Genomic DNA, 23,493 nt, shown 5'->3' on the forward strand with positions numbered 1-23,493 from the left:
ACCTCTCTGTTGTTTTCCTATTAGGTGTAGTGTTTGTGCATGTGTGTGTGGGGGGGAAGCTTCTGGAAAGGAGAAGGGCATAGGCTTCAATGAACCACATGAAAGCAGAAGACAGAATAAAGTTAATAGATTGCGGAAGAGTGAACATTTGGTCTTCAGTATGGTGTTTTTAATAAAGGCTTTAATGGGTAATCCTGTGCCTAAGAGTTATAGTGTGGGCATGCTGAGTGGCTCAAGTAATATGAAAAATAAGCATGTATAAAAGAGAAACTTAAAAAAATTCACAAAACAGCATGGGTTTAGTGAACGGTCATAGTCATATTTATTATTTATTTATTAAATTTATATCCTGGCTTCCTCGACATATTATGGAGTCTATCAAATGAGTGTCATTGACACATGCACAATTACATTCCATGCAGCACTCATAATCATACTAGATGAATGCACTGCGAGAGAAAACACTCCGCCTGATATTTTTCCTACAGTCTAAGAGAAAATGTGATTTCCCTGCAATAAAATTGTCTGTAAATATCCTAATAAACAATCTGATTCACTAGATACAAATGATGCTTTCATAATTTCCATAGTCCGCTTTATTTATTGGACCTGTGGTGAACTAACAGAATTTTGATTTTCAATTTTGTGGAATCTTAGTCTGCAGTGAATAATGGCTTTTCCATCGAGCTGTAGTCTGAAAGGCCAAGATCCATGTAGATCCAATGCAGCCAATCCTCCTCTATCAGGAAACTCCATTAGTTTAAGGCTGACACATTTTGCAGAATGAGGTAGAAGACTGAGGTCCAAACCAGGTGTGACGCATGACTTATTAAATCCAAAAGCAGCTTCAAAAGGCTGCAAGTTTTAACAGACAAACAGCACAAGGCACCGGGCTGCTTAACCATTTTCATCCAGCTGTTCTTCCATTCAAAATTCTTCTTCCAATTCATTTTCCTACTCTTTGGGTTGGGGGTTGGGGACATACGTAGCTGTGACTTTTCCTTTCCATGGGAAGACAAGGAATGGGGGGGGGCAATTTGGGTGAAAAATGGCTAAAAGTAAAAGGAGTAAGTGTCCCCTGCCATTCTTCTACTCAAGTTTGCAGCATCCTAAGTCTGCTTTTGATTTTAAAAAATGGAGGAAAGACACATTCTTGCATGTCACATCTAATACAGGCCTGAGGTGATACAATTCTGGACTGTAATACTTCATACCCTGTGTGTGTGTGTGGGTGCATGCCACTTTTTTTGTATGCTCCACCATGTTAAAAAAAATCTCTGTGTATAGTAAACTAGTGCATCAGAGGAAAAGGTATAGCATAGCCCTCTTCTCAGTGTGCTAGGAAACCATACCAGGAGCTTTTTCCCCATGTAGGTAAGCACTAAAAATACGACCCCCGCCACCTGTCTTGTGAAGTAGAAGAATCCAGAATTCCATTTCCTCTACCACCATCTCATTCCTTGTAATTTTGTAGATTGGTGCCCAACCTCACAAAAGTCCCATTAACCCACGCTGGCCATGGTGCATAGCACCTATTCAAAAAACGGCTTTCCTCCCAATCCCAGCCCTACGTTCCCTCCTGGCATAATTACCTCTCTTCTCTGTGGTAACCACCAGTGCTTCTGCTGCCTCACCCCAGCCCTTCCGGGTCTGTGCTGTGATACGGAAGAGGTAGGTGGACTCGGGTCTGAGACCAGTAGCAGTAAACTGACGTGCACTGGGGTTGAGTACTTCCACGCTGGCTGAATTGGCAGTGGTGGTGTTGAGGCGGTGGGTGATCTGGTATGCTGCATGCAATAGGAACAAAAACCTACTAGAAAATGTTTGGGGAAAGGATATTGTCCCATATCCCCATCCTTATTGCAGCCCCAGAGGAAGATTAAAAACATGGAAGTCATTTTAGGAGAGCTTATCTACACATCTGGCCCATGGCTTGTGAGGTGGTTTGGCCTCCCTTATCCTCCCATCATTTCTCAGAATTGCAAAGAGAAGATGCAGGACGTGTCAGTTGCTTGAGCCACTCTGGTCTACAATCTCTGTGGTGTGCAGAGGTTACCTGCTTACCCAGAATGATGCCATTGGGAGCGGCAGGTGGTTGCCAAATTAGCCGTACAGAAGTTGTTCTCACTTCAGGAAACAGAATGCCCACTGGGGGCCCAGGCACTGGAATACAGGAAAATAGAGAGAATGGGTGCTTGCATAGAGTTATGAAGGAACACAAAGGCAGAGAATGGACTTTGAATGCAAGTACACACATAGACACAAGACACATACACAAACACACACTGGTATGCTATACTAAAAGGGGCCACCCCTTGGTCTCTTTGTTTATTTGGAGACTGAGGATGTGTTTAGTGACATGCAGCTGCTGATCATGCAAGGTCAAGACTTTAGAGTAATCACCACTGTAGCGTTCCGCTCTGATGTAGCAGGAAAGTGCTATAGAAATGCTAAAAATTATCATCATCTCTGTAAATGCTATTATAACCCCATAATATAGGGGATTGAGTTTGTCTCAAACAATATGGGGTTATACGGTTTAGCTTTTCTTTTTGTTTGATTTTTGATGGCATTTGAGTATCTCACAGATTTCCCCCATTTGAGAATGTTCCTTTCCTCCCTGAGTTATCCCTCCCTCCATCATATGGGGTGCTGGATACCTACCATCATCTAGTGTCCGCTCAAGGATGGGTGGATTGCTGGGCACCCCGTCACCGATGCGGGTGAAAGCCAGCACCCGGATCTCGTACAGGACATACTTGCCCAAGCCTGTGAGCTGAGCACTCCGTGAAGCATTGCCTTCCACCAGCCAGAACTGGGGCCTTGTGTCAGAGTCCTTCTCTTTATACATGACCTAAAAGAAAACAGACATAAATGATGGAAATGAGGAAGATGCACTTGTTTCTCCCTTCCACACTTCCTTCAGTGCTACTCAGGAAAGGGCCCATAAGTGGGTGAAAGGTGAAAGGAACCAAAGATTTTTACAGGCCCATCTCTGCCAACAACAGAGGATCTGGTGACAAATCAAAGTTAATGGGGCTGAAAAATACTCAGAGGGATAGTGGTGTCACTGCTCTATCTCCAGCTCCCCCCCCCCAAAAAAAAGACCTCTCAGGTAAGTATGAGGTACTATTGGCAGAGGGAGTCATTCACCAGTATGAGGTGAGTTCAAATGCACAATTTAGCCTTTAAGCGACAGGAGATGGGAACTTGCAGCCAAGTTACAGATATATTTGCATAGCCTGTAGCTTCGATGGCCACCACTGGGCTACTCTACATTAGAGACATCAGATACTGTTTGATGTGGCACCCCACTCAGGGAACCCTCTCCCCAAAGACATTTGCCCATTGCCAACGTTGCTGGGTGTGTGCGCGTTGGAACCAGAAGAGGATTTGTAAATATATATAGGAACGTATTGTTATTTTCAACATGCCATGGTTATATTATGGCTTGATTTTAGGACTTTACCTTGGTTTTGTAAACCACTCTGGAAGCACTGCTGAAAGGCAGTGTATAATTAAAAAGAAGGAGGAAGAGGATGGAGACAAGGGGATTGTGGGTTGGGATTAAGGTCTGCCCAAAATCTCTTCCCCCCCCCCATTTCATGGGATCATCCTTTCTCCTGCAAAGGAATGGAGAATATCAGCAACTTTCAGGGGGTGCTGGGCAAATTCTCAGAACTTTCAGTTGGGGGTCAGTTTACTTTGAAAGACAAAGTGGCCAAAGGTTTTCTTCTTTTTACAGAAAGAAAGCTTCACTGGCATTTGTGGTGGCTAGGCTGCCTCAGCAATCTAGAGCCATTCCCTTCTACTTGTGGATGGAATGCCCCACTGGGAATGGCACTATTTTCCTACGGGGCATCCTGCCCCAAATTAAAAGGGACTACTGAGGGAAACTTAGGTCTCCCTTAAAGTGGTGGGAAAGATTTCATTTTCTGAGAAAAAAGAGGAGGGGAAGCTTAGCTATGTTGTCTTTAAAAGTAAGCCCACCCCCACCTGAACTTGCTGAGATTCCCCCCCCCCAAATATTAATCTAATTTTGGGAGGTGTTTTTGCCCCATGACCTCCAAATGCTAAAAAAAAGTCTGGGCCAAATACTTTGGCTCATCCCTAAAGGAGAGTGGCAGAGGCAGAACTGGTGAGTACATACATACAGGACCAGGATCATACTAAGCTGTGGGTTGGGAGAGAAAGGCAGAGCAGAGGCCAGGAATTGTAGGGGTCTGCAGGTACAGACTATGGGCCATGGCACAGAGCAAGACAATGAGACCATGACTGAGTACACACTGTACATTTAAAGCACATTCCTCCCTAAAAAAATATCCTGGAAACTATAATTTATTAGGGATGCTGGGAATTGTAGCTCTGCGAGGGGTAAGCTACAATTCCCAGGATTGTGTGTGGGAGAAATTCAGTTCAGTTCATTTTTAAAGCCAAATCTATCAATTGGCATTTTTCAAAACAATACCAGAACCAAAACATAGCCATCCTTCAAAATTCACACTTATCTGAATTTTGCACTAGAGTTGTCCAACCAAGCAAAGTTTACAAAATGCATATATTAGGGGAAAGGGTGCACAAAAATGAATATATTCATGAAAATAACATACAAAAATGCATTATATCAGAAGAAATTGCTTGCAAAAATATGTACACTAATAAAAACTGCATACAAAAATGTGTTTATTCGGAGAAATTCACTCTAAAAATGCTGGTGAATTTTAATTAGGATTTTTAAAAAATGCTGCAAAAATGTGGAGAACCAATTTAAGATTGGAAAAATGAGAAACTGAGAATCAAAATTGATAGAATCTTTTATCCTTAGTTTCCAGAATTTTTTAGCAGAAAAAAATGTGCTTTTAATGTATGGTATATATGCAGCCTAGGTCTGGAATGATAGGGGGCTTCAGGATGGGGCTGAGAGACACTGACAAATCTGGGTGTGTGGGAGAGGCTACCTATCAGGGAAGGGACTGGTGTTTCCAACACTCACCTTGTAGCCCAGAACAAGCCCATTTCGGTCAGCCTCCAGGATGTCATTCCATCGCACCAGCATAGAGGTGGAGGTGGTTGCCAGAGCAGAGATATTGGTGGGCCCAGATGAAGGCACTGTGGGCACAAAGAGGAGAAGAACCGAGGGGAGTCAGCGCTTCACTGACTAGTTCCTTTGAGATGGCTCTAAAACAGGCAGCACCATGGGGTCCCCACAGCAAAGCCCAGAACTCCGCATGCAAAGTTCCAGGCAGACAGGCAAGCATTGGGCAGCCTGCCACACTGCCTCAAGGGCCTGGTGACAAGGCTGGGGTGGAGAGGGTACCTGACTCCCGGGTTCGCCCCACCACGGTCTGACTCCATGGCCCAGGCCCAATGGCATTGAAAGCCTGCACCTGCACGCGATACTCAGTCCATTCTTCCAGGTCCTCAATAGTGAATTCGCGCTCCACACGGTCATGGATGGTGTTGGCCAGTGTGCGGCCACGCCCATCTAAGCGTGAGTAGCGCAACCGGTAGCCCACCGACTCAGGGCTGCCATTGTACTCTGTCTCTGGCAGGGGCTGGGGAAGCAAAGGGAGGATTATTGCTAGCCTCCAAAAGATTCCTTTGCAGAATGCTCACACCTAAAATTGTCATGCCTTCCCAACTCTATCAAAGAGATGCCAAATCTGATAAAATATAGGCAATTGCTAGGGCTTCCTAAGAACAGGCAAGCAGTGACCCTCATGAGCAAATTGTCAGATTTCTTTATCTAAAATAATGTTGCAGCCCTCTTGAATTGAAATGGATAACTACTTGAAGATGACCCACCAGCATTGGCCCTAAGCATATGCACAAAGAAAGGGAAAATGAATTTCCTTTTAAATCTTAAGACTGAAAAAACAAATCCCATTATTATTTGAGTGGATTTCCCTGCCTCAATGCTTATGGGACAGAGGACATTCTGAACCCTGTATGCCATACCCTCCCTACTCCCAATTCCTGTCACATTGCCCTCTGCTGACAATAACAAGCATCTGAATGGCATGGGCTAGAAGTCCTAAAAAGCCTTCCAGAAACCAGAGCAGAACGTGCAGTGAACTTCTGCTCTGGCTTAAGGTGATCATACCACAGACTGAATCACAATTCCACCATCAAAGCTTGGCTTAACACAGAATTTGGTGGCATCCCTATCTGGGACAAGGACTTGGTGATAGTCCTGTTGCTGCTAGGGCAGCAGGAATGGGTGCACACAAGGAAGTTGTCATTTTGGTTGAGGAAATGAGATCTAAGTAAACTTAATGGATTCAAAATGGTGCCTGTTATGAGACAACTGGTGTCACATAGCTCCTGTTTTCAGTAGGTTAGTTAGAAGTAGAGTGGCCCTGAAGGTCTATATTATTGTGGTCCCAATTGTTCCCATGACCTAGTCATTTTATACCTTGTCCAACATCTAATCCATCCTCAACTGGAGCTGCTAACCCCAATGTATCTCCCACCATCCCTCTTGATTTCAGGTCTGTCTTACAGAATTTTGGCTGGCCTGTTACTCCATGTTAGGGTGGCTTATGATACTATGATGTATCTCCCAAGCTGCTGATTCATTATTGCCTGTTTTTCGCTCCGGAAACAATGAGGCCTAGCGCCTTCCTATGCCACTGCTCACCATCCATCGCAACCAGAGGCTGGTTTCACTGGCCGTCCGCAGTGTAATATTGGCAGGAGCTACATCAGGTGGGGCCTGCAGTGTCTGGATCCTGCGGGAAGGCAGGCTGGGTGGGCTGGTGCCTACAATGTTCACTTGTCGCATGCGGAAGCTGAGATGAGAGAAGAAATGGATTAGTGTTGTGAGGGAATAGCAAGGTGACATAGGAAAAGCCCCCCCTTCTCCGACACACACATACAGGACTTTGAACTTTCACATTCACATGTCTTGAGAGGGCTCTACTTTTTTTTGGCTCTTCTCCCCTCCCCTCAATGCCAACATGAGAGCTATTGAATGCACTGCCATAATGTCGGCTAACGCACAAACATGGCTTTATTATGCCTGCTTTACACATTGTTCCCCTCTCTTATCAGTCCAGTGCTTGAATTTTGAGGTAAAGGGCAGGAGGCTTCATCCTGTCACTTCACAATTTTAACCAAATCACAACCCTACTTGCTGTAGCCTTCTAATGTCAGTAGATAAGAGTATCACAAGAGCTATGGGGCCAGGTTCCCTTCTGCTCTCCTGTTATTTGAGCACTGGATCAACCTTTCTGAAATGGCTGTGGCTTAGTGGCAGACAGCAACTGCTTTGCAGGCAGAAGGTCCTGTGTTCACTCTCTGGCATCTCCAAGTAGGCCTGGGAGAGACTCCAGCCTGAAACCCTAGAGAGATGCTGCCAGTCAGTGTAGACAATACTGAGCTAGATGGTCCAACAGCCTTACTCAGTATCAAGCAACTTCCTATGTCTCTCACATGCTCTTCCTCCTGATAGCTTCCTGGAGGAAAACAGACAGCTTCCTTGACAAAGTAAAGGGAACCCCTTCGACGGGGTCCCCTACGACAACAGAATGGTGGGTGTTAGAACTTCAGTGACTACATCTTTGGAAGCAGGATGCCTCTGAATATGAGTTTCTGGAGACCAACAGAGGGAGAGGGCTCTTGCCTTCAGCCCTTCCCGTGGGCTTCCCAGAGGAGTCTGGTTGGACCCTGTGGAAAGCAGGATGTTGAACTACATGGATCTTTATTCTGATCCAGCAGTGGTCTTGTTTTTATGCATGCCCAGCTTAACAATAGAAAACTACAACTTAGTCATTACCAACATCCTTCCATTCTTCCTCCCCTCCCTTTCCCCTATGCAGCACCCACCTGTAGTATGTGTAGGGATTGAGGTTGGGCACCTCCATGGAGCGGGCATCTGGCTCATTGGACAGCTGGTGGATGACAGTCCACTCCTCGCTGTCACCAATCTGACCCACCTGGGGCAAAGAAGGCAACAACCAGGACTGGGGCAGCAATATCATTGCATATACCATGGCCAGTTTCTCCTTCCCTTGACGTTGTGAAGTGTATTAGCTAATGCTATAGAGTCTGGTGTTTATTTGTGGTCAGAGAGTGAAGAGCAGGACAATTTTTATCTGATATTTTTACACCATAAGTAAATACTGGGCAATTTAAAAAAAATTATCACAGAAATCACATCACTTTGCAGGCTGCTAGGAGAATAAACTGCTTCCATCAAATTAGACTTTCATCTATTATTGTTTGCTGAATTTCAGAGCGGCCAGCATGGCATGACAGTGTGGTGGAGCTGCCCTTCTGACAGCTGCATTGCTGCTGCTTACTGGGCCAGCACAGGGTCACAGGAGGGCAGCTGTGAGGTTGGGGCTGTGGGGGCACACTGGAAGGAGCAAGGGGTTGGCTTCGCTGGGGCGCCCACACAGCCCTGACTTTACTGCCACCTGGCTCCAACCCTGCACCATCCAGGTCAGCCTCACCAATGCTGCTGCTGGGAGGGGGGTGCCACAGTACCACCCTACCCGGCTCCCCACTCCTGCTGAATTTCTTGCTTGGCTTTCTACAGAATTAAAATGTATACAAATGGCATCTCTCAATAAATACATGCAGACAGACACACACACACACACACACAAAGAGAAATATAAATACAAGGTTGAGCACAGCCTTTGCCAACCTAGTGCCCTCCAGATGTTTTGGACTACAACTCCCATCAGCCCTTGCCAGCACAACCATGCTGGCTGGGTCTGATAAGAGCTGTAGTCCAACACATTTGGAGAACACCAGGTTGGCAAAGGCTAACATGTTAAAGCACTTCACAGCAGTATGCTGACATTGGTCTGTAAAAATAACCTCCATCTTTTCTCAGTTTGTGAAATTTCACTATGCATTGCTCACATACTTTTTTATATATAAAAAGTGTTTGATTTTCAAGAAAGCAAAAAACAAACAGGTAAGTAAATAACTTTTCCCTCCCCTCTGAGAGATTAACTAAATAATTTTTCTCTTTGCAGGTATCTGTTGCTCATATACTTTCAAATGTAGTTTTGCAGCAAGAACTAGAAACTTTTTTTAAAAAACAGGTGAAATTCTCAGGGTGTCAAAATATATGTAAGTATTAAATTCTTGCTTGTCAAGTACCATTGTGGTTTATACACAGTCCTGCTCATGGCTCATATTTTCTGTTGTCTTGTACGCTGCTCTCTCTACCTCAAATTGCCATACTCTTCTATTAATCCTTCCCCTCTGAGACTGTAATTTTGCTAAATTTCCTGAAACTAAGCAAAGTAAATGCATGCAAAATTAAATTTTTGAATCTTATTCCAAATGAAGAATTTTGGCTTAGTGCCACCAAGTTTACACATAACCTGATGGCACAGGTGCTTCTTCAACTTTAGTACAACTGTGGCTATCTTACGGGCCACAAAAGGAATAAAACAGAGAGCTTCCTCTGATGCTGACATCTTCCACAGTCAGATGAGTCCCTGTACAAGGCTTACCTGAGCCTCTACTTGCCACCTGGAAATGGATGTCTTGCCATCATAACCTGGACGGAACTGAAGTGTGACTGAACGGGGACCGATGTTGGAGATGCCCAGGTTGGTAGGGGCTCCAGGGAGCTCTGTGAACAAAGAAAAAGCAAAGTTGAAACCTGATTATTTACAGCCTAAGGGTGATATATATTGGCCCAGCCATTCTCTGTCCTTCTCAGGATCACAGAAACACATCTTGTCCAAATCCTGCACTGAAGAACTTTCTATCTAACAAATCCTAATAGACAGAACAGGAGAAAGCATCACCTGATTATGTGAAGCTTAAACTGTAGGGTGCTATGGACAGATAGTGGTGGTGGGGAGTGAGAAGAACTGTACCCAAAGCATCTTTAGAATATATAAAAGAAGACAACCAATAAAGATCAAAGAAGCTATATGAGTCACACACTGTAGTTGAAGGGGAAATGTCATTACTTCGGCAGAGAAATCCTCACTAACCTTAAGTATGGCAATCAGACAGAAAAAATAATAATTCAGCTCTTGGGCAGAAATTCTCTATACCTCTCCAGTTATTGTCCTCATTGATGCCTCAGATACAGATATGAAATCAAAGCAAACCCCAAATCATAGATCACTGGGGACAGACCACTGCTTCCTTAAGGTCCTTAGGGTTCAAGGAAATATCTGCCACAAAGATTAAAAGGATGCAAAAAAGAAAAGAAAAGAAGAGATTTCCTCTCCTTCCATGCCTGTGGCTTTTGCATTATGTTCATGGGAACTAACTGCATCTTACAAACATGTGCATGTATCAAAACTATGATGGCTACTGTTCCTAGGAAACAAGCTTCAGGTGGAGGTGATTTTGAGCCAAGAAGAGGAAAGAGAAGGAGGGCACTTAATCCTTTCCCTGCCAGCTGCATCTCTGGCTGTGTACATTTAAAGCACATTATTTCCCCCAAAGAATCCTGGGAACTGTCTTTTGTTAAGGGTGCTGGCAATTGTAGCTCCATGAGGGGTAAACCACAGGATTCTTTGGGGGAAATAGTATGCTTTAAATGTATGGTGTGTATGCAGCCTCTGTTCCACATTACCCCCTCCAATTATTTCTCCCATGAGTTGTCAAGCTTCAAGCAAGTTCCAAGAAGTTCTAAGGTCAAGGTGAGGGCAAACTCATATTTGGAATCCCAACAGGGGTGGAGTGGGAAGAAATAGCTGGAGCATGTAATTTGTGAGGAGAAATGGCTGGCAGGGAAAGGATTATCTTTGCATAGATGGCTTTCAAAGGGGATTAGACAAATTCAATGTGGATAAAGCAATCAGTGGTGACTAGTCATGATTGCTCTGTACTGCCTCCAGTGTTGGAGGCAGGATGCCTCTGAATGACAGTTGCTGGGAATCACAAGCTGGGAGAGCGCTATTGTACTCATGTCCTATTTGCGGGCTTCCCATAGGTATTAGGTTGGCTACAGTGAGAACAGGATGCTAGATCAGGCCTTTGGTCTGCTCCAGCACGGCTTTTCTTATGTTTTAAAATCCTTCTCTCCTGCTCTAATCATCTTGTACTCCTGAAAATGCTTTTCCTTAGGAAAAGCAGCCATTGGGGATTTGTTCCACCATACACTTTCAATGTATTGTTCTTTCTCTCCAAGGCACAAAAGTATAAATAGCAACTAATTGTTACATGGGATAGAATAAATAGCCCAGTCCCCACGCAAAACACACATTAAGCAACAGGAACTGAAGAACAAGAGGATTCTCTGCAGCCAACATGATGCCTTATTATGATGCATTATAAGACTGCTGCAACCTTGGATTCGGCCTGACAATGGTGCAGGCCTCAATCAAATATTTGAAGTGATTCAAATATTCATCATCAAATTCAAAACTCCCATCTCATGAAGGTCACGAGGGGAGCTGTCAGCGTTTTTTGTAATTTCATATTCATTACTTCAGTATTTGTTAATTTAATAATGCTGAAGCTTGTGAGTGGTTGTTGTCAGATTGTGAGGGCACGCTATCTGCCTGCATGAATGATACCCACACTTGAATTAATTGAATTACCCAAAGAACAAATATTGAAGCTAATTGAGATGGGCAAAGTCAAAGTTCGCACAGGCAAATTGAATTAAATTAAATATAGAGAACGCTCTCTTCACGAAAATGCATTTTCAACATTCTGTTCATGAGGGCTTGAAAAAGCTAGATGTAGATTCATTCAGGTGTCTTTATATTAATGTTCCTGATAAGTTTGATATGCTTTGGTGCTTGAACGTTAGGAAAATAACAGAAAGATAAAGAATGGTATTATAAGGTCGATCATGGTTTGGGCTGATGTCTGGAGTTGTATCCCCAGCCTTAAAAGATCATGGCGGCAAGAGTTCTATTGCTGAGTTCCCAATATGAAGCCCCTTAAAGGCCTAGCTAAGAGTTTACATGAGGTATAGATGGGAATTCTTTCTGAAAACAGTTAAGCGAGGCTAGGCCTAATGGCCACTCATCCCAAGTCAACAGCTCCTTCTTCTGGTTCAACCTTGAGTCTGATTCCACATTTAAGGGGCAAATCAGAGTTGTAAGATGTCATAATCTCAGAGAGATGGAATTTCTTCACAGCAGGTGCTGATAGCCAAGGAGAGAAAATCTGGCTGCAAGATGCCGGGATTCACAGCACTGGTAAACAAAGCAAAGCCAGGACTGCTGATTTAGGATAATTACCTTGAAGAAAGACTCCTGGCCTTTCTGCACAACAAGGTGAAGTACATTCCAACCACAGTTTATGGGAAGTACAAAAATAATCTTGCTGTTGTTAACTAAACAAAATAACCCTAGCAAAGGAGAGGGGAAGTGCACACATACCAAAAACAAAACAAAACCATTCTCCACAAATAAAGATTCACAAAATAACAGGGAAGTGCCTGAAGAAGAGACCTTATTATCTGAATTCAGTTGTGCCTCCGATGTAGTGTTTTTAAAGCTTAAAACCCACTGTGTTATTCAAGAGATTCCTCCTACCTGCCATTATTATTATTGGACTCGTACTATGGACATTCATAAATGCAACTATGTAGCAGTCTCCGCCCAGACACTTCCATTTTCAATTTAGCAGTGTCTATAAGGAGGGTTCAGCTGTGTACCAATATGTCTGAAGTGAAAAAAAATAATCATCCGCAGCTGGAATTTCTATTATTAACTGAATCTTTCTGCATGGACAGAGGCTGCAGCGATCTTTGCCATCCTTGTGCTCTGCTGCTAATTGCTCTGCTGAAGGCAGGGCCTGTAACTCAACCTTACCTGGAGGAACCCCAGAGGAGATGGTTGAGGAGGAAACCTGGCCCTGGCCCTTAGAGGTCATGGCTGCCACTTCAATCGTGTACGTGGTGAGGGCAGTGAGGCCAGTGACACGGTATTCCAGGGTGACGTTGGGCAGGTAGTGTGTTACACGTGTGTTAGTGCGGTTGTATTCCTCCCAAGAGATCCGGTAACCTATAAGAATCCAAAACATGCACAGATGTATAGAAGTACTCAACTTTCATTGGAATCCAGGTTGCAAACAGAACAAACCCAATACGTTTTGTGGCCTTCAGCCAGAGACTTAGGCCTTGCCAGCAAGTCTTTTGGGGATTCTAGTTTACATTGCTTTAGCACTCCCATTGGTTCATTAAGTTTCTTTAGGCCTCACTACACATTATGGTTAATCTTCTGGTTTTTTCTTAACTGGAAGTACAGTGGGTGGTAGTGGGGAAATTGTTATCCTGAGACAGGGGTGGTGGTTACTATTCTGATCACAGTGCCCAGGATGTGATCCCTTCCCTTCCCAGCTGCAGTCAAGGTAGAAATCACACATACACAACCATGTGGCAACAACACTTAGTAAAAAAAAGTTCTCACTGATGCCATTAAGTGTTTCCTAACCTTTGTGGCCACACCAGGTTGGGGGTGGGTGGAATGTGATTCCTGCCCTGACTGTGGCTGGGGAAGGAAGAGATGAAGTTTCATTCCCTGTGCACAAATCAGTATAACAATTCCCCTCTCCCCTGTGCATTATGCATTAGCAAAGCACATAGTTTTACCCTTTGAAATCTATTTACTCTAGCCAGGGAAGCTACATGAAGTTTCAGTTCCCAAATTATTCCTTGTGCTGAAGTCTTGTGCTGAAACCAATATGGCTTCTAGGCTAGGAGTCCTAGCTAGCTCAAAAGTTCACTGTAAATGAAATCACAAATCACTTTTGCCTCTGCAAAGGTTTACTTGGGTTGTAACAACAACAACAACCCTAAAGGAGCAGGCCTTGCAGCAAAGTAGCTTTTGTCAGACATGGGTAAAAACGTCTAACTGCTTAACTGAATTCTTTCCACTGGAAATGTGGAGGAAAGAGACTGCCCCCCATCTGCCCACGTTAAACCACCCTTTCCTCTCTCTAGCTGGTGATGTCTCTCACCTGTCAGAATGCCATTCTTTTCCAGGGGCTCTTGCCAGCTGACCTTCAGCGATGTGTCTAGGATCTCATTGAAGCCAAGGTGTCCCACTGGACCCGGAACTAGCCAAACAAACAATCCCACCACCCAGAAAGTTACAACAGGACAAACACTCCATGAATTCCTCAAGGAAATAAAAAAGGGAAGTTGCTGATCACTGACTCTTCCCAGGGCACATATTCAAAGACCCTCCAGGATTGGGTGAAAGAATGACTGCAGTAGACACAGCCAAGTTGTAGTTAAGGGCCTTCAGAGAGTCACTGCAGTCTCAGCAACAAAGTATTAGGCTCTACAACTGAGGCAGTTACAGACTCAAACTTCCACAGTGGGAGGTGGATTTTAACTCATGTGGACCAGTAGGTTGGGGGTGTGTGGAGGACCCAGTTTCATGGACAGACAGGAACTCAAGAGCTGTGCCTGTGCCCAGCTCCAAAGGGAAAGGCCGTACCGTCCTCATGGGTGCGCACCAGCTGCGGTGGGCTGCGGGGTCCGTCGCCTGGTGTGGTGAAACACAGCACTGAGGTGAAATATTCTGTGAACTTCTTGAGACCTGAGATATAACCCACATGGATATTATCTTGGAAGTTAGGCCGCACTGTCACCACAGTCATGTCTTCTTCCTGTGCTGGTTCCCAGGCAATCAGCTGAGGAAAAATGAATGACATCATGGTTGTTCAGAAAGGAGGAGGCACCTTTCTGAAGCACCTATTCATAAACACCAGCAAAAAAAAAAAAAAAAGGAGGGAGCTGGCAGAAGTACCTGTGAGCTTTAAGGTGTGTGTTAAAAGGCTTGCCACCTGGCCAGTGTTTCAACAATTTTTAATTTGCATCCTGTTACAGGATTTATGATACGAAAAGTGAGCAATGGCTGACAAAGGGGCAAACATAGCATGATTTGCCTGCAGCTCCCCACCCATGTGCTCCCCCTGCAGAAGCCCTGTCCTAGGGGTGGAGCTTCTTATCTGATTGGGTGTGGCACAAACACATTGGGCTTGGCCTTCGTCCCCACCCAGAATGGACACTTCATCGAAGATGCCATGCAAACTGGAGTCACTTCCCATATCATTTATTGAAGTCAAACTTACACCCTTTACCTGCAATTGTAATCAATCCTTTAATAAACACACTAGGGCTTCTGCAATTTAAAACTTTGTCTCTCATCTTTTACAATAAACATACAAACACTTCTTATCTCCCCTCACTACACAGTCATACTAATGATTTGCCTGCAGCTCCCAACCCATGTACTCCCCCTGCAGAAGCCAGGCCCATAGCATGCTGAAAGCCAAATTACAAAAGCTCAGTTACATTTTTTTCAGGATGTTTAAGCCCTGTGTAACTGCCCCCAGTCGTGTCACTAATTCATGGTCAGAACAGTATGTTCTTTGTCACATGATCCAAGCATCGTCCTGATGCAACCAAGAGAAATTCAGTGGGTCACTGAACCTGCCAGAAACTGTGAGGCAAAAAGGGAGAAAACACCAGTCTTGATTTAAGAACTCTCAAGGAGCAAAGCACTGATCGTATCGTTTGGCAAACATGCCAGTTAATGATACAAGATCTAGAAAGATCTGAAAATGGGATATCATTATTATTGCTATTGATGCTCTTTTTTTTCTGCCTAAAGTTTAAAAAGCACAGAGCAGCTTATATGGGGCTGCCAGTGTTTTCCCATCAGGCACAATTGCTCAGCTATAATAATATCCCGCTCCTCCTCCCAGAAGCAACCCAGGGTGGCATACAAAAACACTAACAACATATTTAAAATATCTTAAAAACAAAACATAGTTTAAAATATCTTAAAAACAACTTTAAAAACCGAAAAACAGTTCCAACACAGATGCAGACTGGGATAACGGTAGCACTGCAGCATCAGGTGCTCTTGAGAGAGAGAAGGTTCCTAAGAATGTATCTTCCACTCCAAGAGTTTGTCTCTGGCTTCAGTAAATGGACTCTTAACAGTTTAGTTGTGTTTTTTAGTGTGTGTGTGGTGGGGGAACATTTCTTCCTCACTTTGATCTAAGCTGAGCTGCCTTTCCCCCTTCCCTGAATTGCTTTTACTGAGCAATCCTATACTTCAGTTATGTTGGCCATGGGGCTATAGGATATAGAAGAAGCCCTGCCATGCCTGTGGAATGCAATATCTGTCTCTTCACTGTCATGACAGATATGCCCTTGGAACACCTCAGATATGTCCAGCTGGCAAAGACAGAATGACGGAACAGCTAAAAGGGGACATGAGGGAGGTGCATGCTTCCACTGTATCCTATGCTTCTCCAGGTCATGAACTTGCACACTCATTCAAGGTGGAACTTTACATCAGCCCTGGATCTGGTGCAAGGAATTTCCCTCACACTGACAACTGCCTCACCAGAGCAAAGGAAATGGCACAAGTCAGCATCCCATCACAGCCCACCATCCCCAGTATATAAGCCCTGCGCAGGGACACACAGCATGGAGCTTTATCTTTCCAGCCCCATATTGTCCACATTGGCCACTTCCAGACTGTCACTATTTTATGGGTATGATTCAATTGCATACTGGCAAATTTAGGATGTGCAATTAAAGTGGACTTGGTGATCTTGCACAACAAACCTGCTTCCAAAAAGGAAAATAAAAGGGAATTTTGGAGGTAAGAAAAATATCAAGAAAATGCACTGCAAAGTGTGGGATAACGGCAACCTCAGGTGATGCCATATAACTTGCACGCAAACAAATCGGAATGAATGCTCAATAAATAATGACATCAAATAACTTCCATGCAAATTTTGGGCAAACATATTGGGATGAATGCTCAAAAAGCAGGGGGAGCTCTGGTGAGGGGAAAGAGGGAGAAAAGACACTTTACACAAACAGCACAGACATGGGAACTTGAGCAAACACTTCTTTTCCTAGAACCCTAAAAGGGACCCCTATCACAATCACCCAATCCCCCCAACCCCACTCCACTCAGCTCCAAAACAGTGCCCTCCAAACAGGTAAGCAACAGAAGGAGCCAACCATGCTACAAAGTAGAACTGCTGCAAGGCATTTTAGCATGTGTTTTTAAATTGCTTTTTAAAAATGTGTTTTTAAATTTGTATATTTGTTTTTAATGTTTTTAATTGTTGTAAACCACCCAGAGATTTTCGGCTATGGGGTGGTATACAAATGCAATAAATAAATAAATAAACTGTCTCCCGTGCTATATGTGAAAACTGAGTCATGGTAAAACTGTATTAGGATTAGGGATGGGGAAAAATTTGATTAGTGCACATTTAAAGCTGAGTTTATCAAATTTGCACTTTCCAAAACAATAGAATTGAAACATGGCCATCCTTTGAAATTTGCATTTGCAAAAAAGCTTTTCAGGTACATCCATAGTAAAAGACAGAGAAAGGAAATGATGTACAGCTACTCAATGAAGATGGCAAAATGATAACAGATGACAAAGAAAAAGTGGAAGTACTCAATTCCTGCTCGGCTCAGTCTTCTCACAAAAGCAGGTCTATGACCCTTCCGGTAAACATGAAGTTGAAGGGGTAGGATTGCAGCTTGAGATTGATAGACAAATGGTCCAGGAATACCTAATCACTTTGAACGAGTTCAAATCTACAGGGCCCAATGAACTGCATCCTATGGCATTGATGGAACTGGCTGAAGAACTCTCGGAACCACTGTCTATTGTCTTTGTGAAATCGTGGAGGATGGGTGAAGTGCTGGATGACTGGAGGAGAGCTAATGTCCTTGTCTTCAAAAATAGCAGAAAGGAGGAACCTGGGAGCTACAGACCAGTCAGTCTGACATTGATCCCTGGGAAAATTCTGGAGCAGATTATAAAGCGGTCAGTCTGTAAGCACCTTGAAAACAATGCAGTGATTACTAGAAGCCAACATGGATTTATCAAGAGCAAATCCTGCCAGACTAATCTTATCTCATTTTTTTCTCAGGTAACCTCCCTGGTAGACTGTGGGAATGCTGTGGACATAATATATCTCGTCTTCAGCAAAGCTTTTGACAAAGTGCCCCATGATATTCTGATTAGCAAGCTAACTAAATGTGGGCTGGATGGAACAACTATCAAGTAGAACCACAGTTGGCTACAGATTAGTATTCAAAGAGTACCTATCAATGCTTCCTTCTCAAACTGGGGAGAGGTAACGAGTGGGGTACTGCAGGGCTTAGTCCTGGGCCTAGTGCTCTTCAACATTTTTATTAATCACTTGGATGAGGAGGTGCTTATCAAATTTGCAGATTGGGAGGGATAGCTAATACCTTGGAAGACAGAAACAACATTCAAAGGGATCTTGATAGGCTGGAGCACTGGGCTGAAAACAACAGAATGAAGTTTAATAGGGATAAGTGCAAAATTCTACACTTAGGAAAAAGAAACCAAATGCACAGTTATAAGATGGGGAATACTTGGCTCAGCAATACTACATGTGAGAAGGATCTTGGCATTGTTGTTGATCACCAACAATGTGATATGGCTTCAAAAAAGGCAAAAAAAAAATTTTTAGGCTGCATTAACATAAGTATACTTTCCAAATCGTGGGAAGTATTGATTACCCTCTATTCGGCACTGTACATCTTGTGTACTGCATCCAGTTCTGGACACCACACTTTAAGAAAGATGCAGGCAAACTGAACTAGGTTCAGAGGAGGGCAATGAGGATGATCAGGGGAATAGGAACAAAGCTCTGTGAGGAGAGACTGAAAGAACTGGGCATGTTTAGCTTTGAGAAGGGAAGACTGAGGGGAGCACCGTTCAAGTACTTGAAAGGTTGTCACACAGAGGAGTCCAGGATCTCTTCTCAATCATCTCAGAGTGCAGGACATGGAATAATGGACTCAACTTACAGGAAGCCAGATTTCAACGAAACAACAGGAAAAACATTCTAATTGTTAGAGTGGTATGACAATGGAACCAATTACCTAGGGAGGTGGTGGGCTCTCCAACACTGGAGGTCTTCAAGAGTCAGCTAGACAGCTATCTGTCGGGTATGCTTTAATTTGGATTCCTGCATCGAGCAGGGGATTGGACTTGATGGCTTTATAGGCACCTTCCAATTCTATAATTCTATGATTCAATGATTCAATACAGAGCCAGATGGACTAATGGTTTGACTTGGTATTAGGCAGATTCCAATATTCCACTGTTCTGGCCCAGGCTTTTCAGTATTCATTTCAGATACTGTAGGGGTAAGGTCATAGCTCAGTGGTAGAGCATCTGCTTTGCATGCAGAAGACCTCAGGTTCAATCCCCAGCATCTCCAGGTAGGGCTGGGAGAGACTTCCCATCTGAAACCCTGGAGAGCCACTGCCAGCCAGTACAGACAATACTGAGCTTGATGGACTGGTAGATCTGACTCAGTATAGGGCAGCTTCCTATGTCCTATGTCCTTAACACCCCTTCCCCAAGAGGAGAGGCATTCATCCTCGACATACTTTAATTGCACAGCCTGAATTTGATGGGATGTTATTGAATCCCATCCAAAAATAGGGATAGTCTGGAAGCATCCATAGCTGCAGTTGACTGTATGTGCTTTCTGCAAACATCCTGCCCAAGTAGCTGCTGTGTTGTGTAGACTCTTCTTCTTCCCCTTTGTAATTTGGGCAGAAGGGGATTGCATGGTGGAATGCCCAGGGTCTGGCAGTAGCAGAATTGTTGCTGTTTGTACCACTGGATCTCCTGGGGTGGGGTGTTGTGGTTTCACTTTGTATGTTGTGCATGTTATACAGGGAGGTGTGCTGGGGGCACATCCCCATTGTTCTGTGTTCACTGACTCCCTCTGTGTGTGTAGGTGGCATGTGAATGATGTAGCTGACACAGCCCCTTGGTGGTAGGGATGTATCGGTAGTTTTGCCACCATTTGGGGATTTTCCAAGTGGCGTATTTTCCATTCCTCTCCTGAGCTAAGCATGTGTAGGATACAGTGACAGGTCTTGCCTCCCCCCCTCCCCCACACAATTGGTTTTACGATTGCTCTGCCTAGGCCAGCATCTCATAGGCAAAACAACAGGGTATGTGGATGACATTGTAAGTTCTGTAAATACAAACCTTTAGGGAAATGTTTCTGATGGGCTTTTTGATTGTTTTTCTTAAAAAAAAAAAAGACAAAGAGCTATGATGTTCTTTGTTTCTGAACTGTCCCCTGTAACCCAGTCATTACAACAAATGCTTGGAAAAAATTGCAGACTAAAACTGACCTGCTTCTTATTTTTGCCCAAGTTCAGGGATAAAAAACAAAAAAATTATAGGTTGAGGATGGGAATGGGTGGAGGAGAAAGAAAGAAGCAATTGATTCTTAAACATATTGCATTTAATAACCCAAGTTGCTATTCTTATTACTGCAGCCTAGGCTGTAAATATAAGTGTTGGTGCATTCATCTCAACAATCAGTGCCATTGTAGATGCATTTAATAAATTGTGTACATAATAGCTGTTGGTTTTCATTTGCTGACAATCATTTTGTTGTCCAGAGCCAGCAGTACAGCACAGCCAAACTGCGACACGAATGTTAAACCATATTAGACTCTAATCCTAGAGATTTTGAACAAAGTCTTCAAGCCACCTGCTATGCAATGCTTTCATTCATTTCTGCAGAATGCAATGCAGTGGGATTACTTACAAGTAAGAGTTTTGAGGACACACAATCCTACATATAACTGACACACCTGCTCACACTTCCTAGACATAGATAGTCTTACTCTGCCTCCTTGCTTTCCCCTCCCACCCACAGTAGCATCCTGAACTTAGTTACATCCTTAAGTGGACAAAACAGAAGCGCCCAGATGCAGCAGGCAGGGGACACCAGACCTGTCTACCACCCTGCACTTCTCCATTGCTCACTGGGCTTAGTAGGCACTGCCTAAGGTAGATTTCCTATAGGTAGCATCTTGGTAGAATCCTGAGTAAGACTGGCACAGGTACAAAGGCGCAGTCCAGTGATGGCGAACCTGTGGCTCATCAGATGTTGTTGGGCTCCAATTCTCATTGTCCCCAGCCAACAAGGCTAGCAGTCAGAGATGATGGGGTGTTAGGGTTATGGGTGGTTTATTTATATACCACTTTTTGGCCCAAAGATCCCCAAAGCAGTCAACAGAATATGAATGGTAAGAGAAGTACAACAAATCAATCAAAACAATATAAAATATCAAAAATCACCAAATGCCCAGTCACATAAGAGATATATTTGTGAGCTACACTCATCCTCTCACTGCACACAGTGTAGTCCTGCAATATCTGGAAGGCCGCCGATGTTCCTGATATAGTCAATTGTACACGTGTACACTTTTCTGGTGTAGTCAAAGGTACTCAGGGACATCACTAATTAATCAGACCATCTATGGAAAGTGCTGATATGAAAGCATGGAACCAGCACTCAGGAGGAGCAGTAGCACAAAAAATGGTTTGGAGAGTGAAAAGCCACAAGCAGCTGCATCCCAGGCAAGGCCTTATAGATACTCTGGAGGCATTTATAGTTGACAGAGGTCTAATAAGTTCCGTTCTACTATCTTGTAACTCTGGAGCTGGAATGGGACCATCTGCAGGCAGGTGCTGAAGTCTTTGTGTAACAGAGAGCCCAGGAAAAGCACCCAGCTCTTGAGGCAAAGGCCCTCAGCATGCCCTCTCATCCCTGACAGATGGCAGGTGACCCCGGAATGAAAGTATAACTTTGGTTGGATCTAGATTTGTCTATGCATGTTAAACAATTCTGGCCTCAGTCCCTACTGCACTATTACTCAAAGGGCTGCATGAGAGCCACATGAGGGTTTAACAGTCTTCTTCTATGGCTCTCAGTTACTCTGATCTGCCCTCCTTCATCTGAGCCTCTTCAAAGACATGTGGGAGGAAACGTGCTGGGATTAAAGGTTGCCAATTGTTTCTCTGAAGCAGAAGTGCGTGCTGAAGGGGCTGGGGATCAGCCATGCACTGAGAGGAATTTCTTTTCTCAGAGACCTGTAAGGGACTGAATTTGTAAGGTTGGCCTACGTGGGTAACCAATGAAAAAAAAATAACCCAGGCTGAAAAGCAGCCTAATAGTAGTCTGGAAGCAGAACCTGTTTCTCTCTTGCAGAAGTGAATAGCTGTCACTTATGGCTGTGCAGAAAAATAAAATCAAGAGGTACACTTTTTATTTATTACATTTTATCCCATCCTTCTTCCTATAAAGAGCACAGGACAGCTTAAGAAGTAAAACAGATACTTGAGTAAAAAGAATAAACAGACATTCAGGCTTGTGCTTCATTGTCCCTTTCTCAGGAGAATGCAGTCACTCTTGCTAAGTCTAAGGCTGCAATCCAACCCCCCTTTGCAATGGGCACTGTGTGTGAAAGGGGGAAGGGTTTCCTTTGGGCAGAGGTGTCCCTGCACCCAGCTCTGCCAGCCTCCACCAGCATGGAGTCAGAGCTCCAGTGCAGAACTGCCCATTTGATGGGCAGGTGCAGCCCCTCAAAAGCTCAGAAAGCTCAGAAATGGAGCATTGTGGAAGCAGAGCAGAACCAGCCCTAGATCCACTGTATCCTGAGCCAGATCCACTGACAGCATCAGGCCTAATTTGGGTCAATTCACTATGCCAGTTCCAAGCTGGCACAGAGATTTGCCTGCTTTTCACCCACCTTCCACCCTGGCCAGGATGACCAGCAGAACTGTGGGTGCAGGAGTGGTGGTGTTTGGATTGCAGCCTGTGTGAAGTTCATCAGCCCCTTGACTTGTTCTTTTGCAAAGCAGCACAATAGTCAAGCATCTAGTGTTCCCTTGACAGGGCTGGATTAAGCTGAGGAGGCCCCCTAGGCTGATAGGTGTTTGGGGGGCCCTTCTCCTCTTAGGTAATATTTTTCTCAAACCGCTTACAATGAACCCTGTGTATACATACAGTATGCATGCCACAAACCACGAAGATTAAAAACAGCAATCAATAATAAATATCGGCGCAGCGCGCAGGTGCAGTGAAGTTATGGAAAATAAAATGTTTAATGGACCGTTTTTATTTGGCTGGTGTGCATTATGTCTTTTAAGCCATCCTTTTAGAACTCTATGAATGCAATTGCAAAGTGCAAACATTTTCTTTTTGTACATAATGAAAAATCTATATTATAATTTTTTTTAGCTTATGCACAGGCCCCCAAGAGCTCCAGCCCCTAGGCTTCAGCCTACTAAACCTAATGGATAATCCAGCCCTGCCCCTTGGATGTGGGAGAAACCTCTCTGCAGCCTGGAAGAGGCTGCTAGTTCTAAAAATCGAGAGGATCCTGTGTCTCAGATGAATGGCGTAAGGACTGTCAAGCACAGGGCCTGATAAAGAAGGTTACACTATAAATGGTTAATAATATAACCAACTTGTAAAAAACAATAAATTAATTTGAGAGCATTTAGGTACACTGTTGGTGCTTAAATTGTTCCATTTGTATCCTCTCCTTTATTTGGTGTTGATTAAATATCAATTAATAGACGGGGGGGAGGAATAGCTGAGTTTTAATAAGTGTGTGTACTTATCCATCCAAAACAATATTCAACACAAGCTGCCTGATTAACTGACACCGATAACAATGCATAATCAGCTACTTTG

At 43.9% G+C, this 23,493-nt stretch overlaps 1 protein-coding gene across 10 annotated transcripts in view; it reads right to left on the minus strand.

Annotated features, from left to right (window-relative positions):
- Positions 1-23,493, minus strand: part of SDK2 (sidekick cell adhesion molecule 2) — a 474,185-nt gene that overhangs the window by 38,521 nt on the left and 412,171 nt on the right. For all 10 annotated transcript variants that reach the window (XM_061615703.1, XM_061615700.1, XM_061615698.1 and 7 more), the window contains 11 exons: positions 14,391-14,586; positions 13,906-14,004; positions 12,759-12,950; positions 9,477-9,598; positions 7,828-7,937; positions 6,641-6,791; positions 5,318-5,555; positions 4,994-5,109; positions 2,665-2,854; positions 2,065-2,163; positions 1,593-1,787 (listed from right to left, as the gene is read on the minus strand). In XM_061615703.1, the coding sequence (XP_061471687.1) occupies positions 1,593-1,787; positions 2,065-2,163; positions 2,665-2,854; positions 4,994-5,109; positions 5,318-5,555; positions 6,641-6,791; positions 7,828-7,937; positions 9,477-9,598; positions 12,759-12,950; positions 13,906-14,004; positions 14,391-14,586 (1,708 nt within the window). The remainder of the gene's footprint in view (positions 1-1,592; positions 1,788-2,064; positions 2,164-2,664; positions 2,855-4,993; positions 5,110-5,317; positions 5,556-6,640; positions 6,792-7,827; positions 7,938-9,476; positions 9,599-12,758; positions 12,951-13,905; positions 14,005-14,390; positions 14,587-23,493) is intronic.

Source organism: Rhineura floridana, chromosome 3 (genome assembly GCF_030035675.1).
Source record: "Rhineura floridana isolate rRhiFlo1 chromosome 3, rRhiFlo1.hap2, whole genome shotgun sequence".
In the NCBI taxonomy this organism is placed as follows: domain Eukaryota; kingdom Metazoa; phylum Chordata; class Lepidosauria; order Squamata; family Rhineuridae; genus Rhineura; species Rhineura floridana.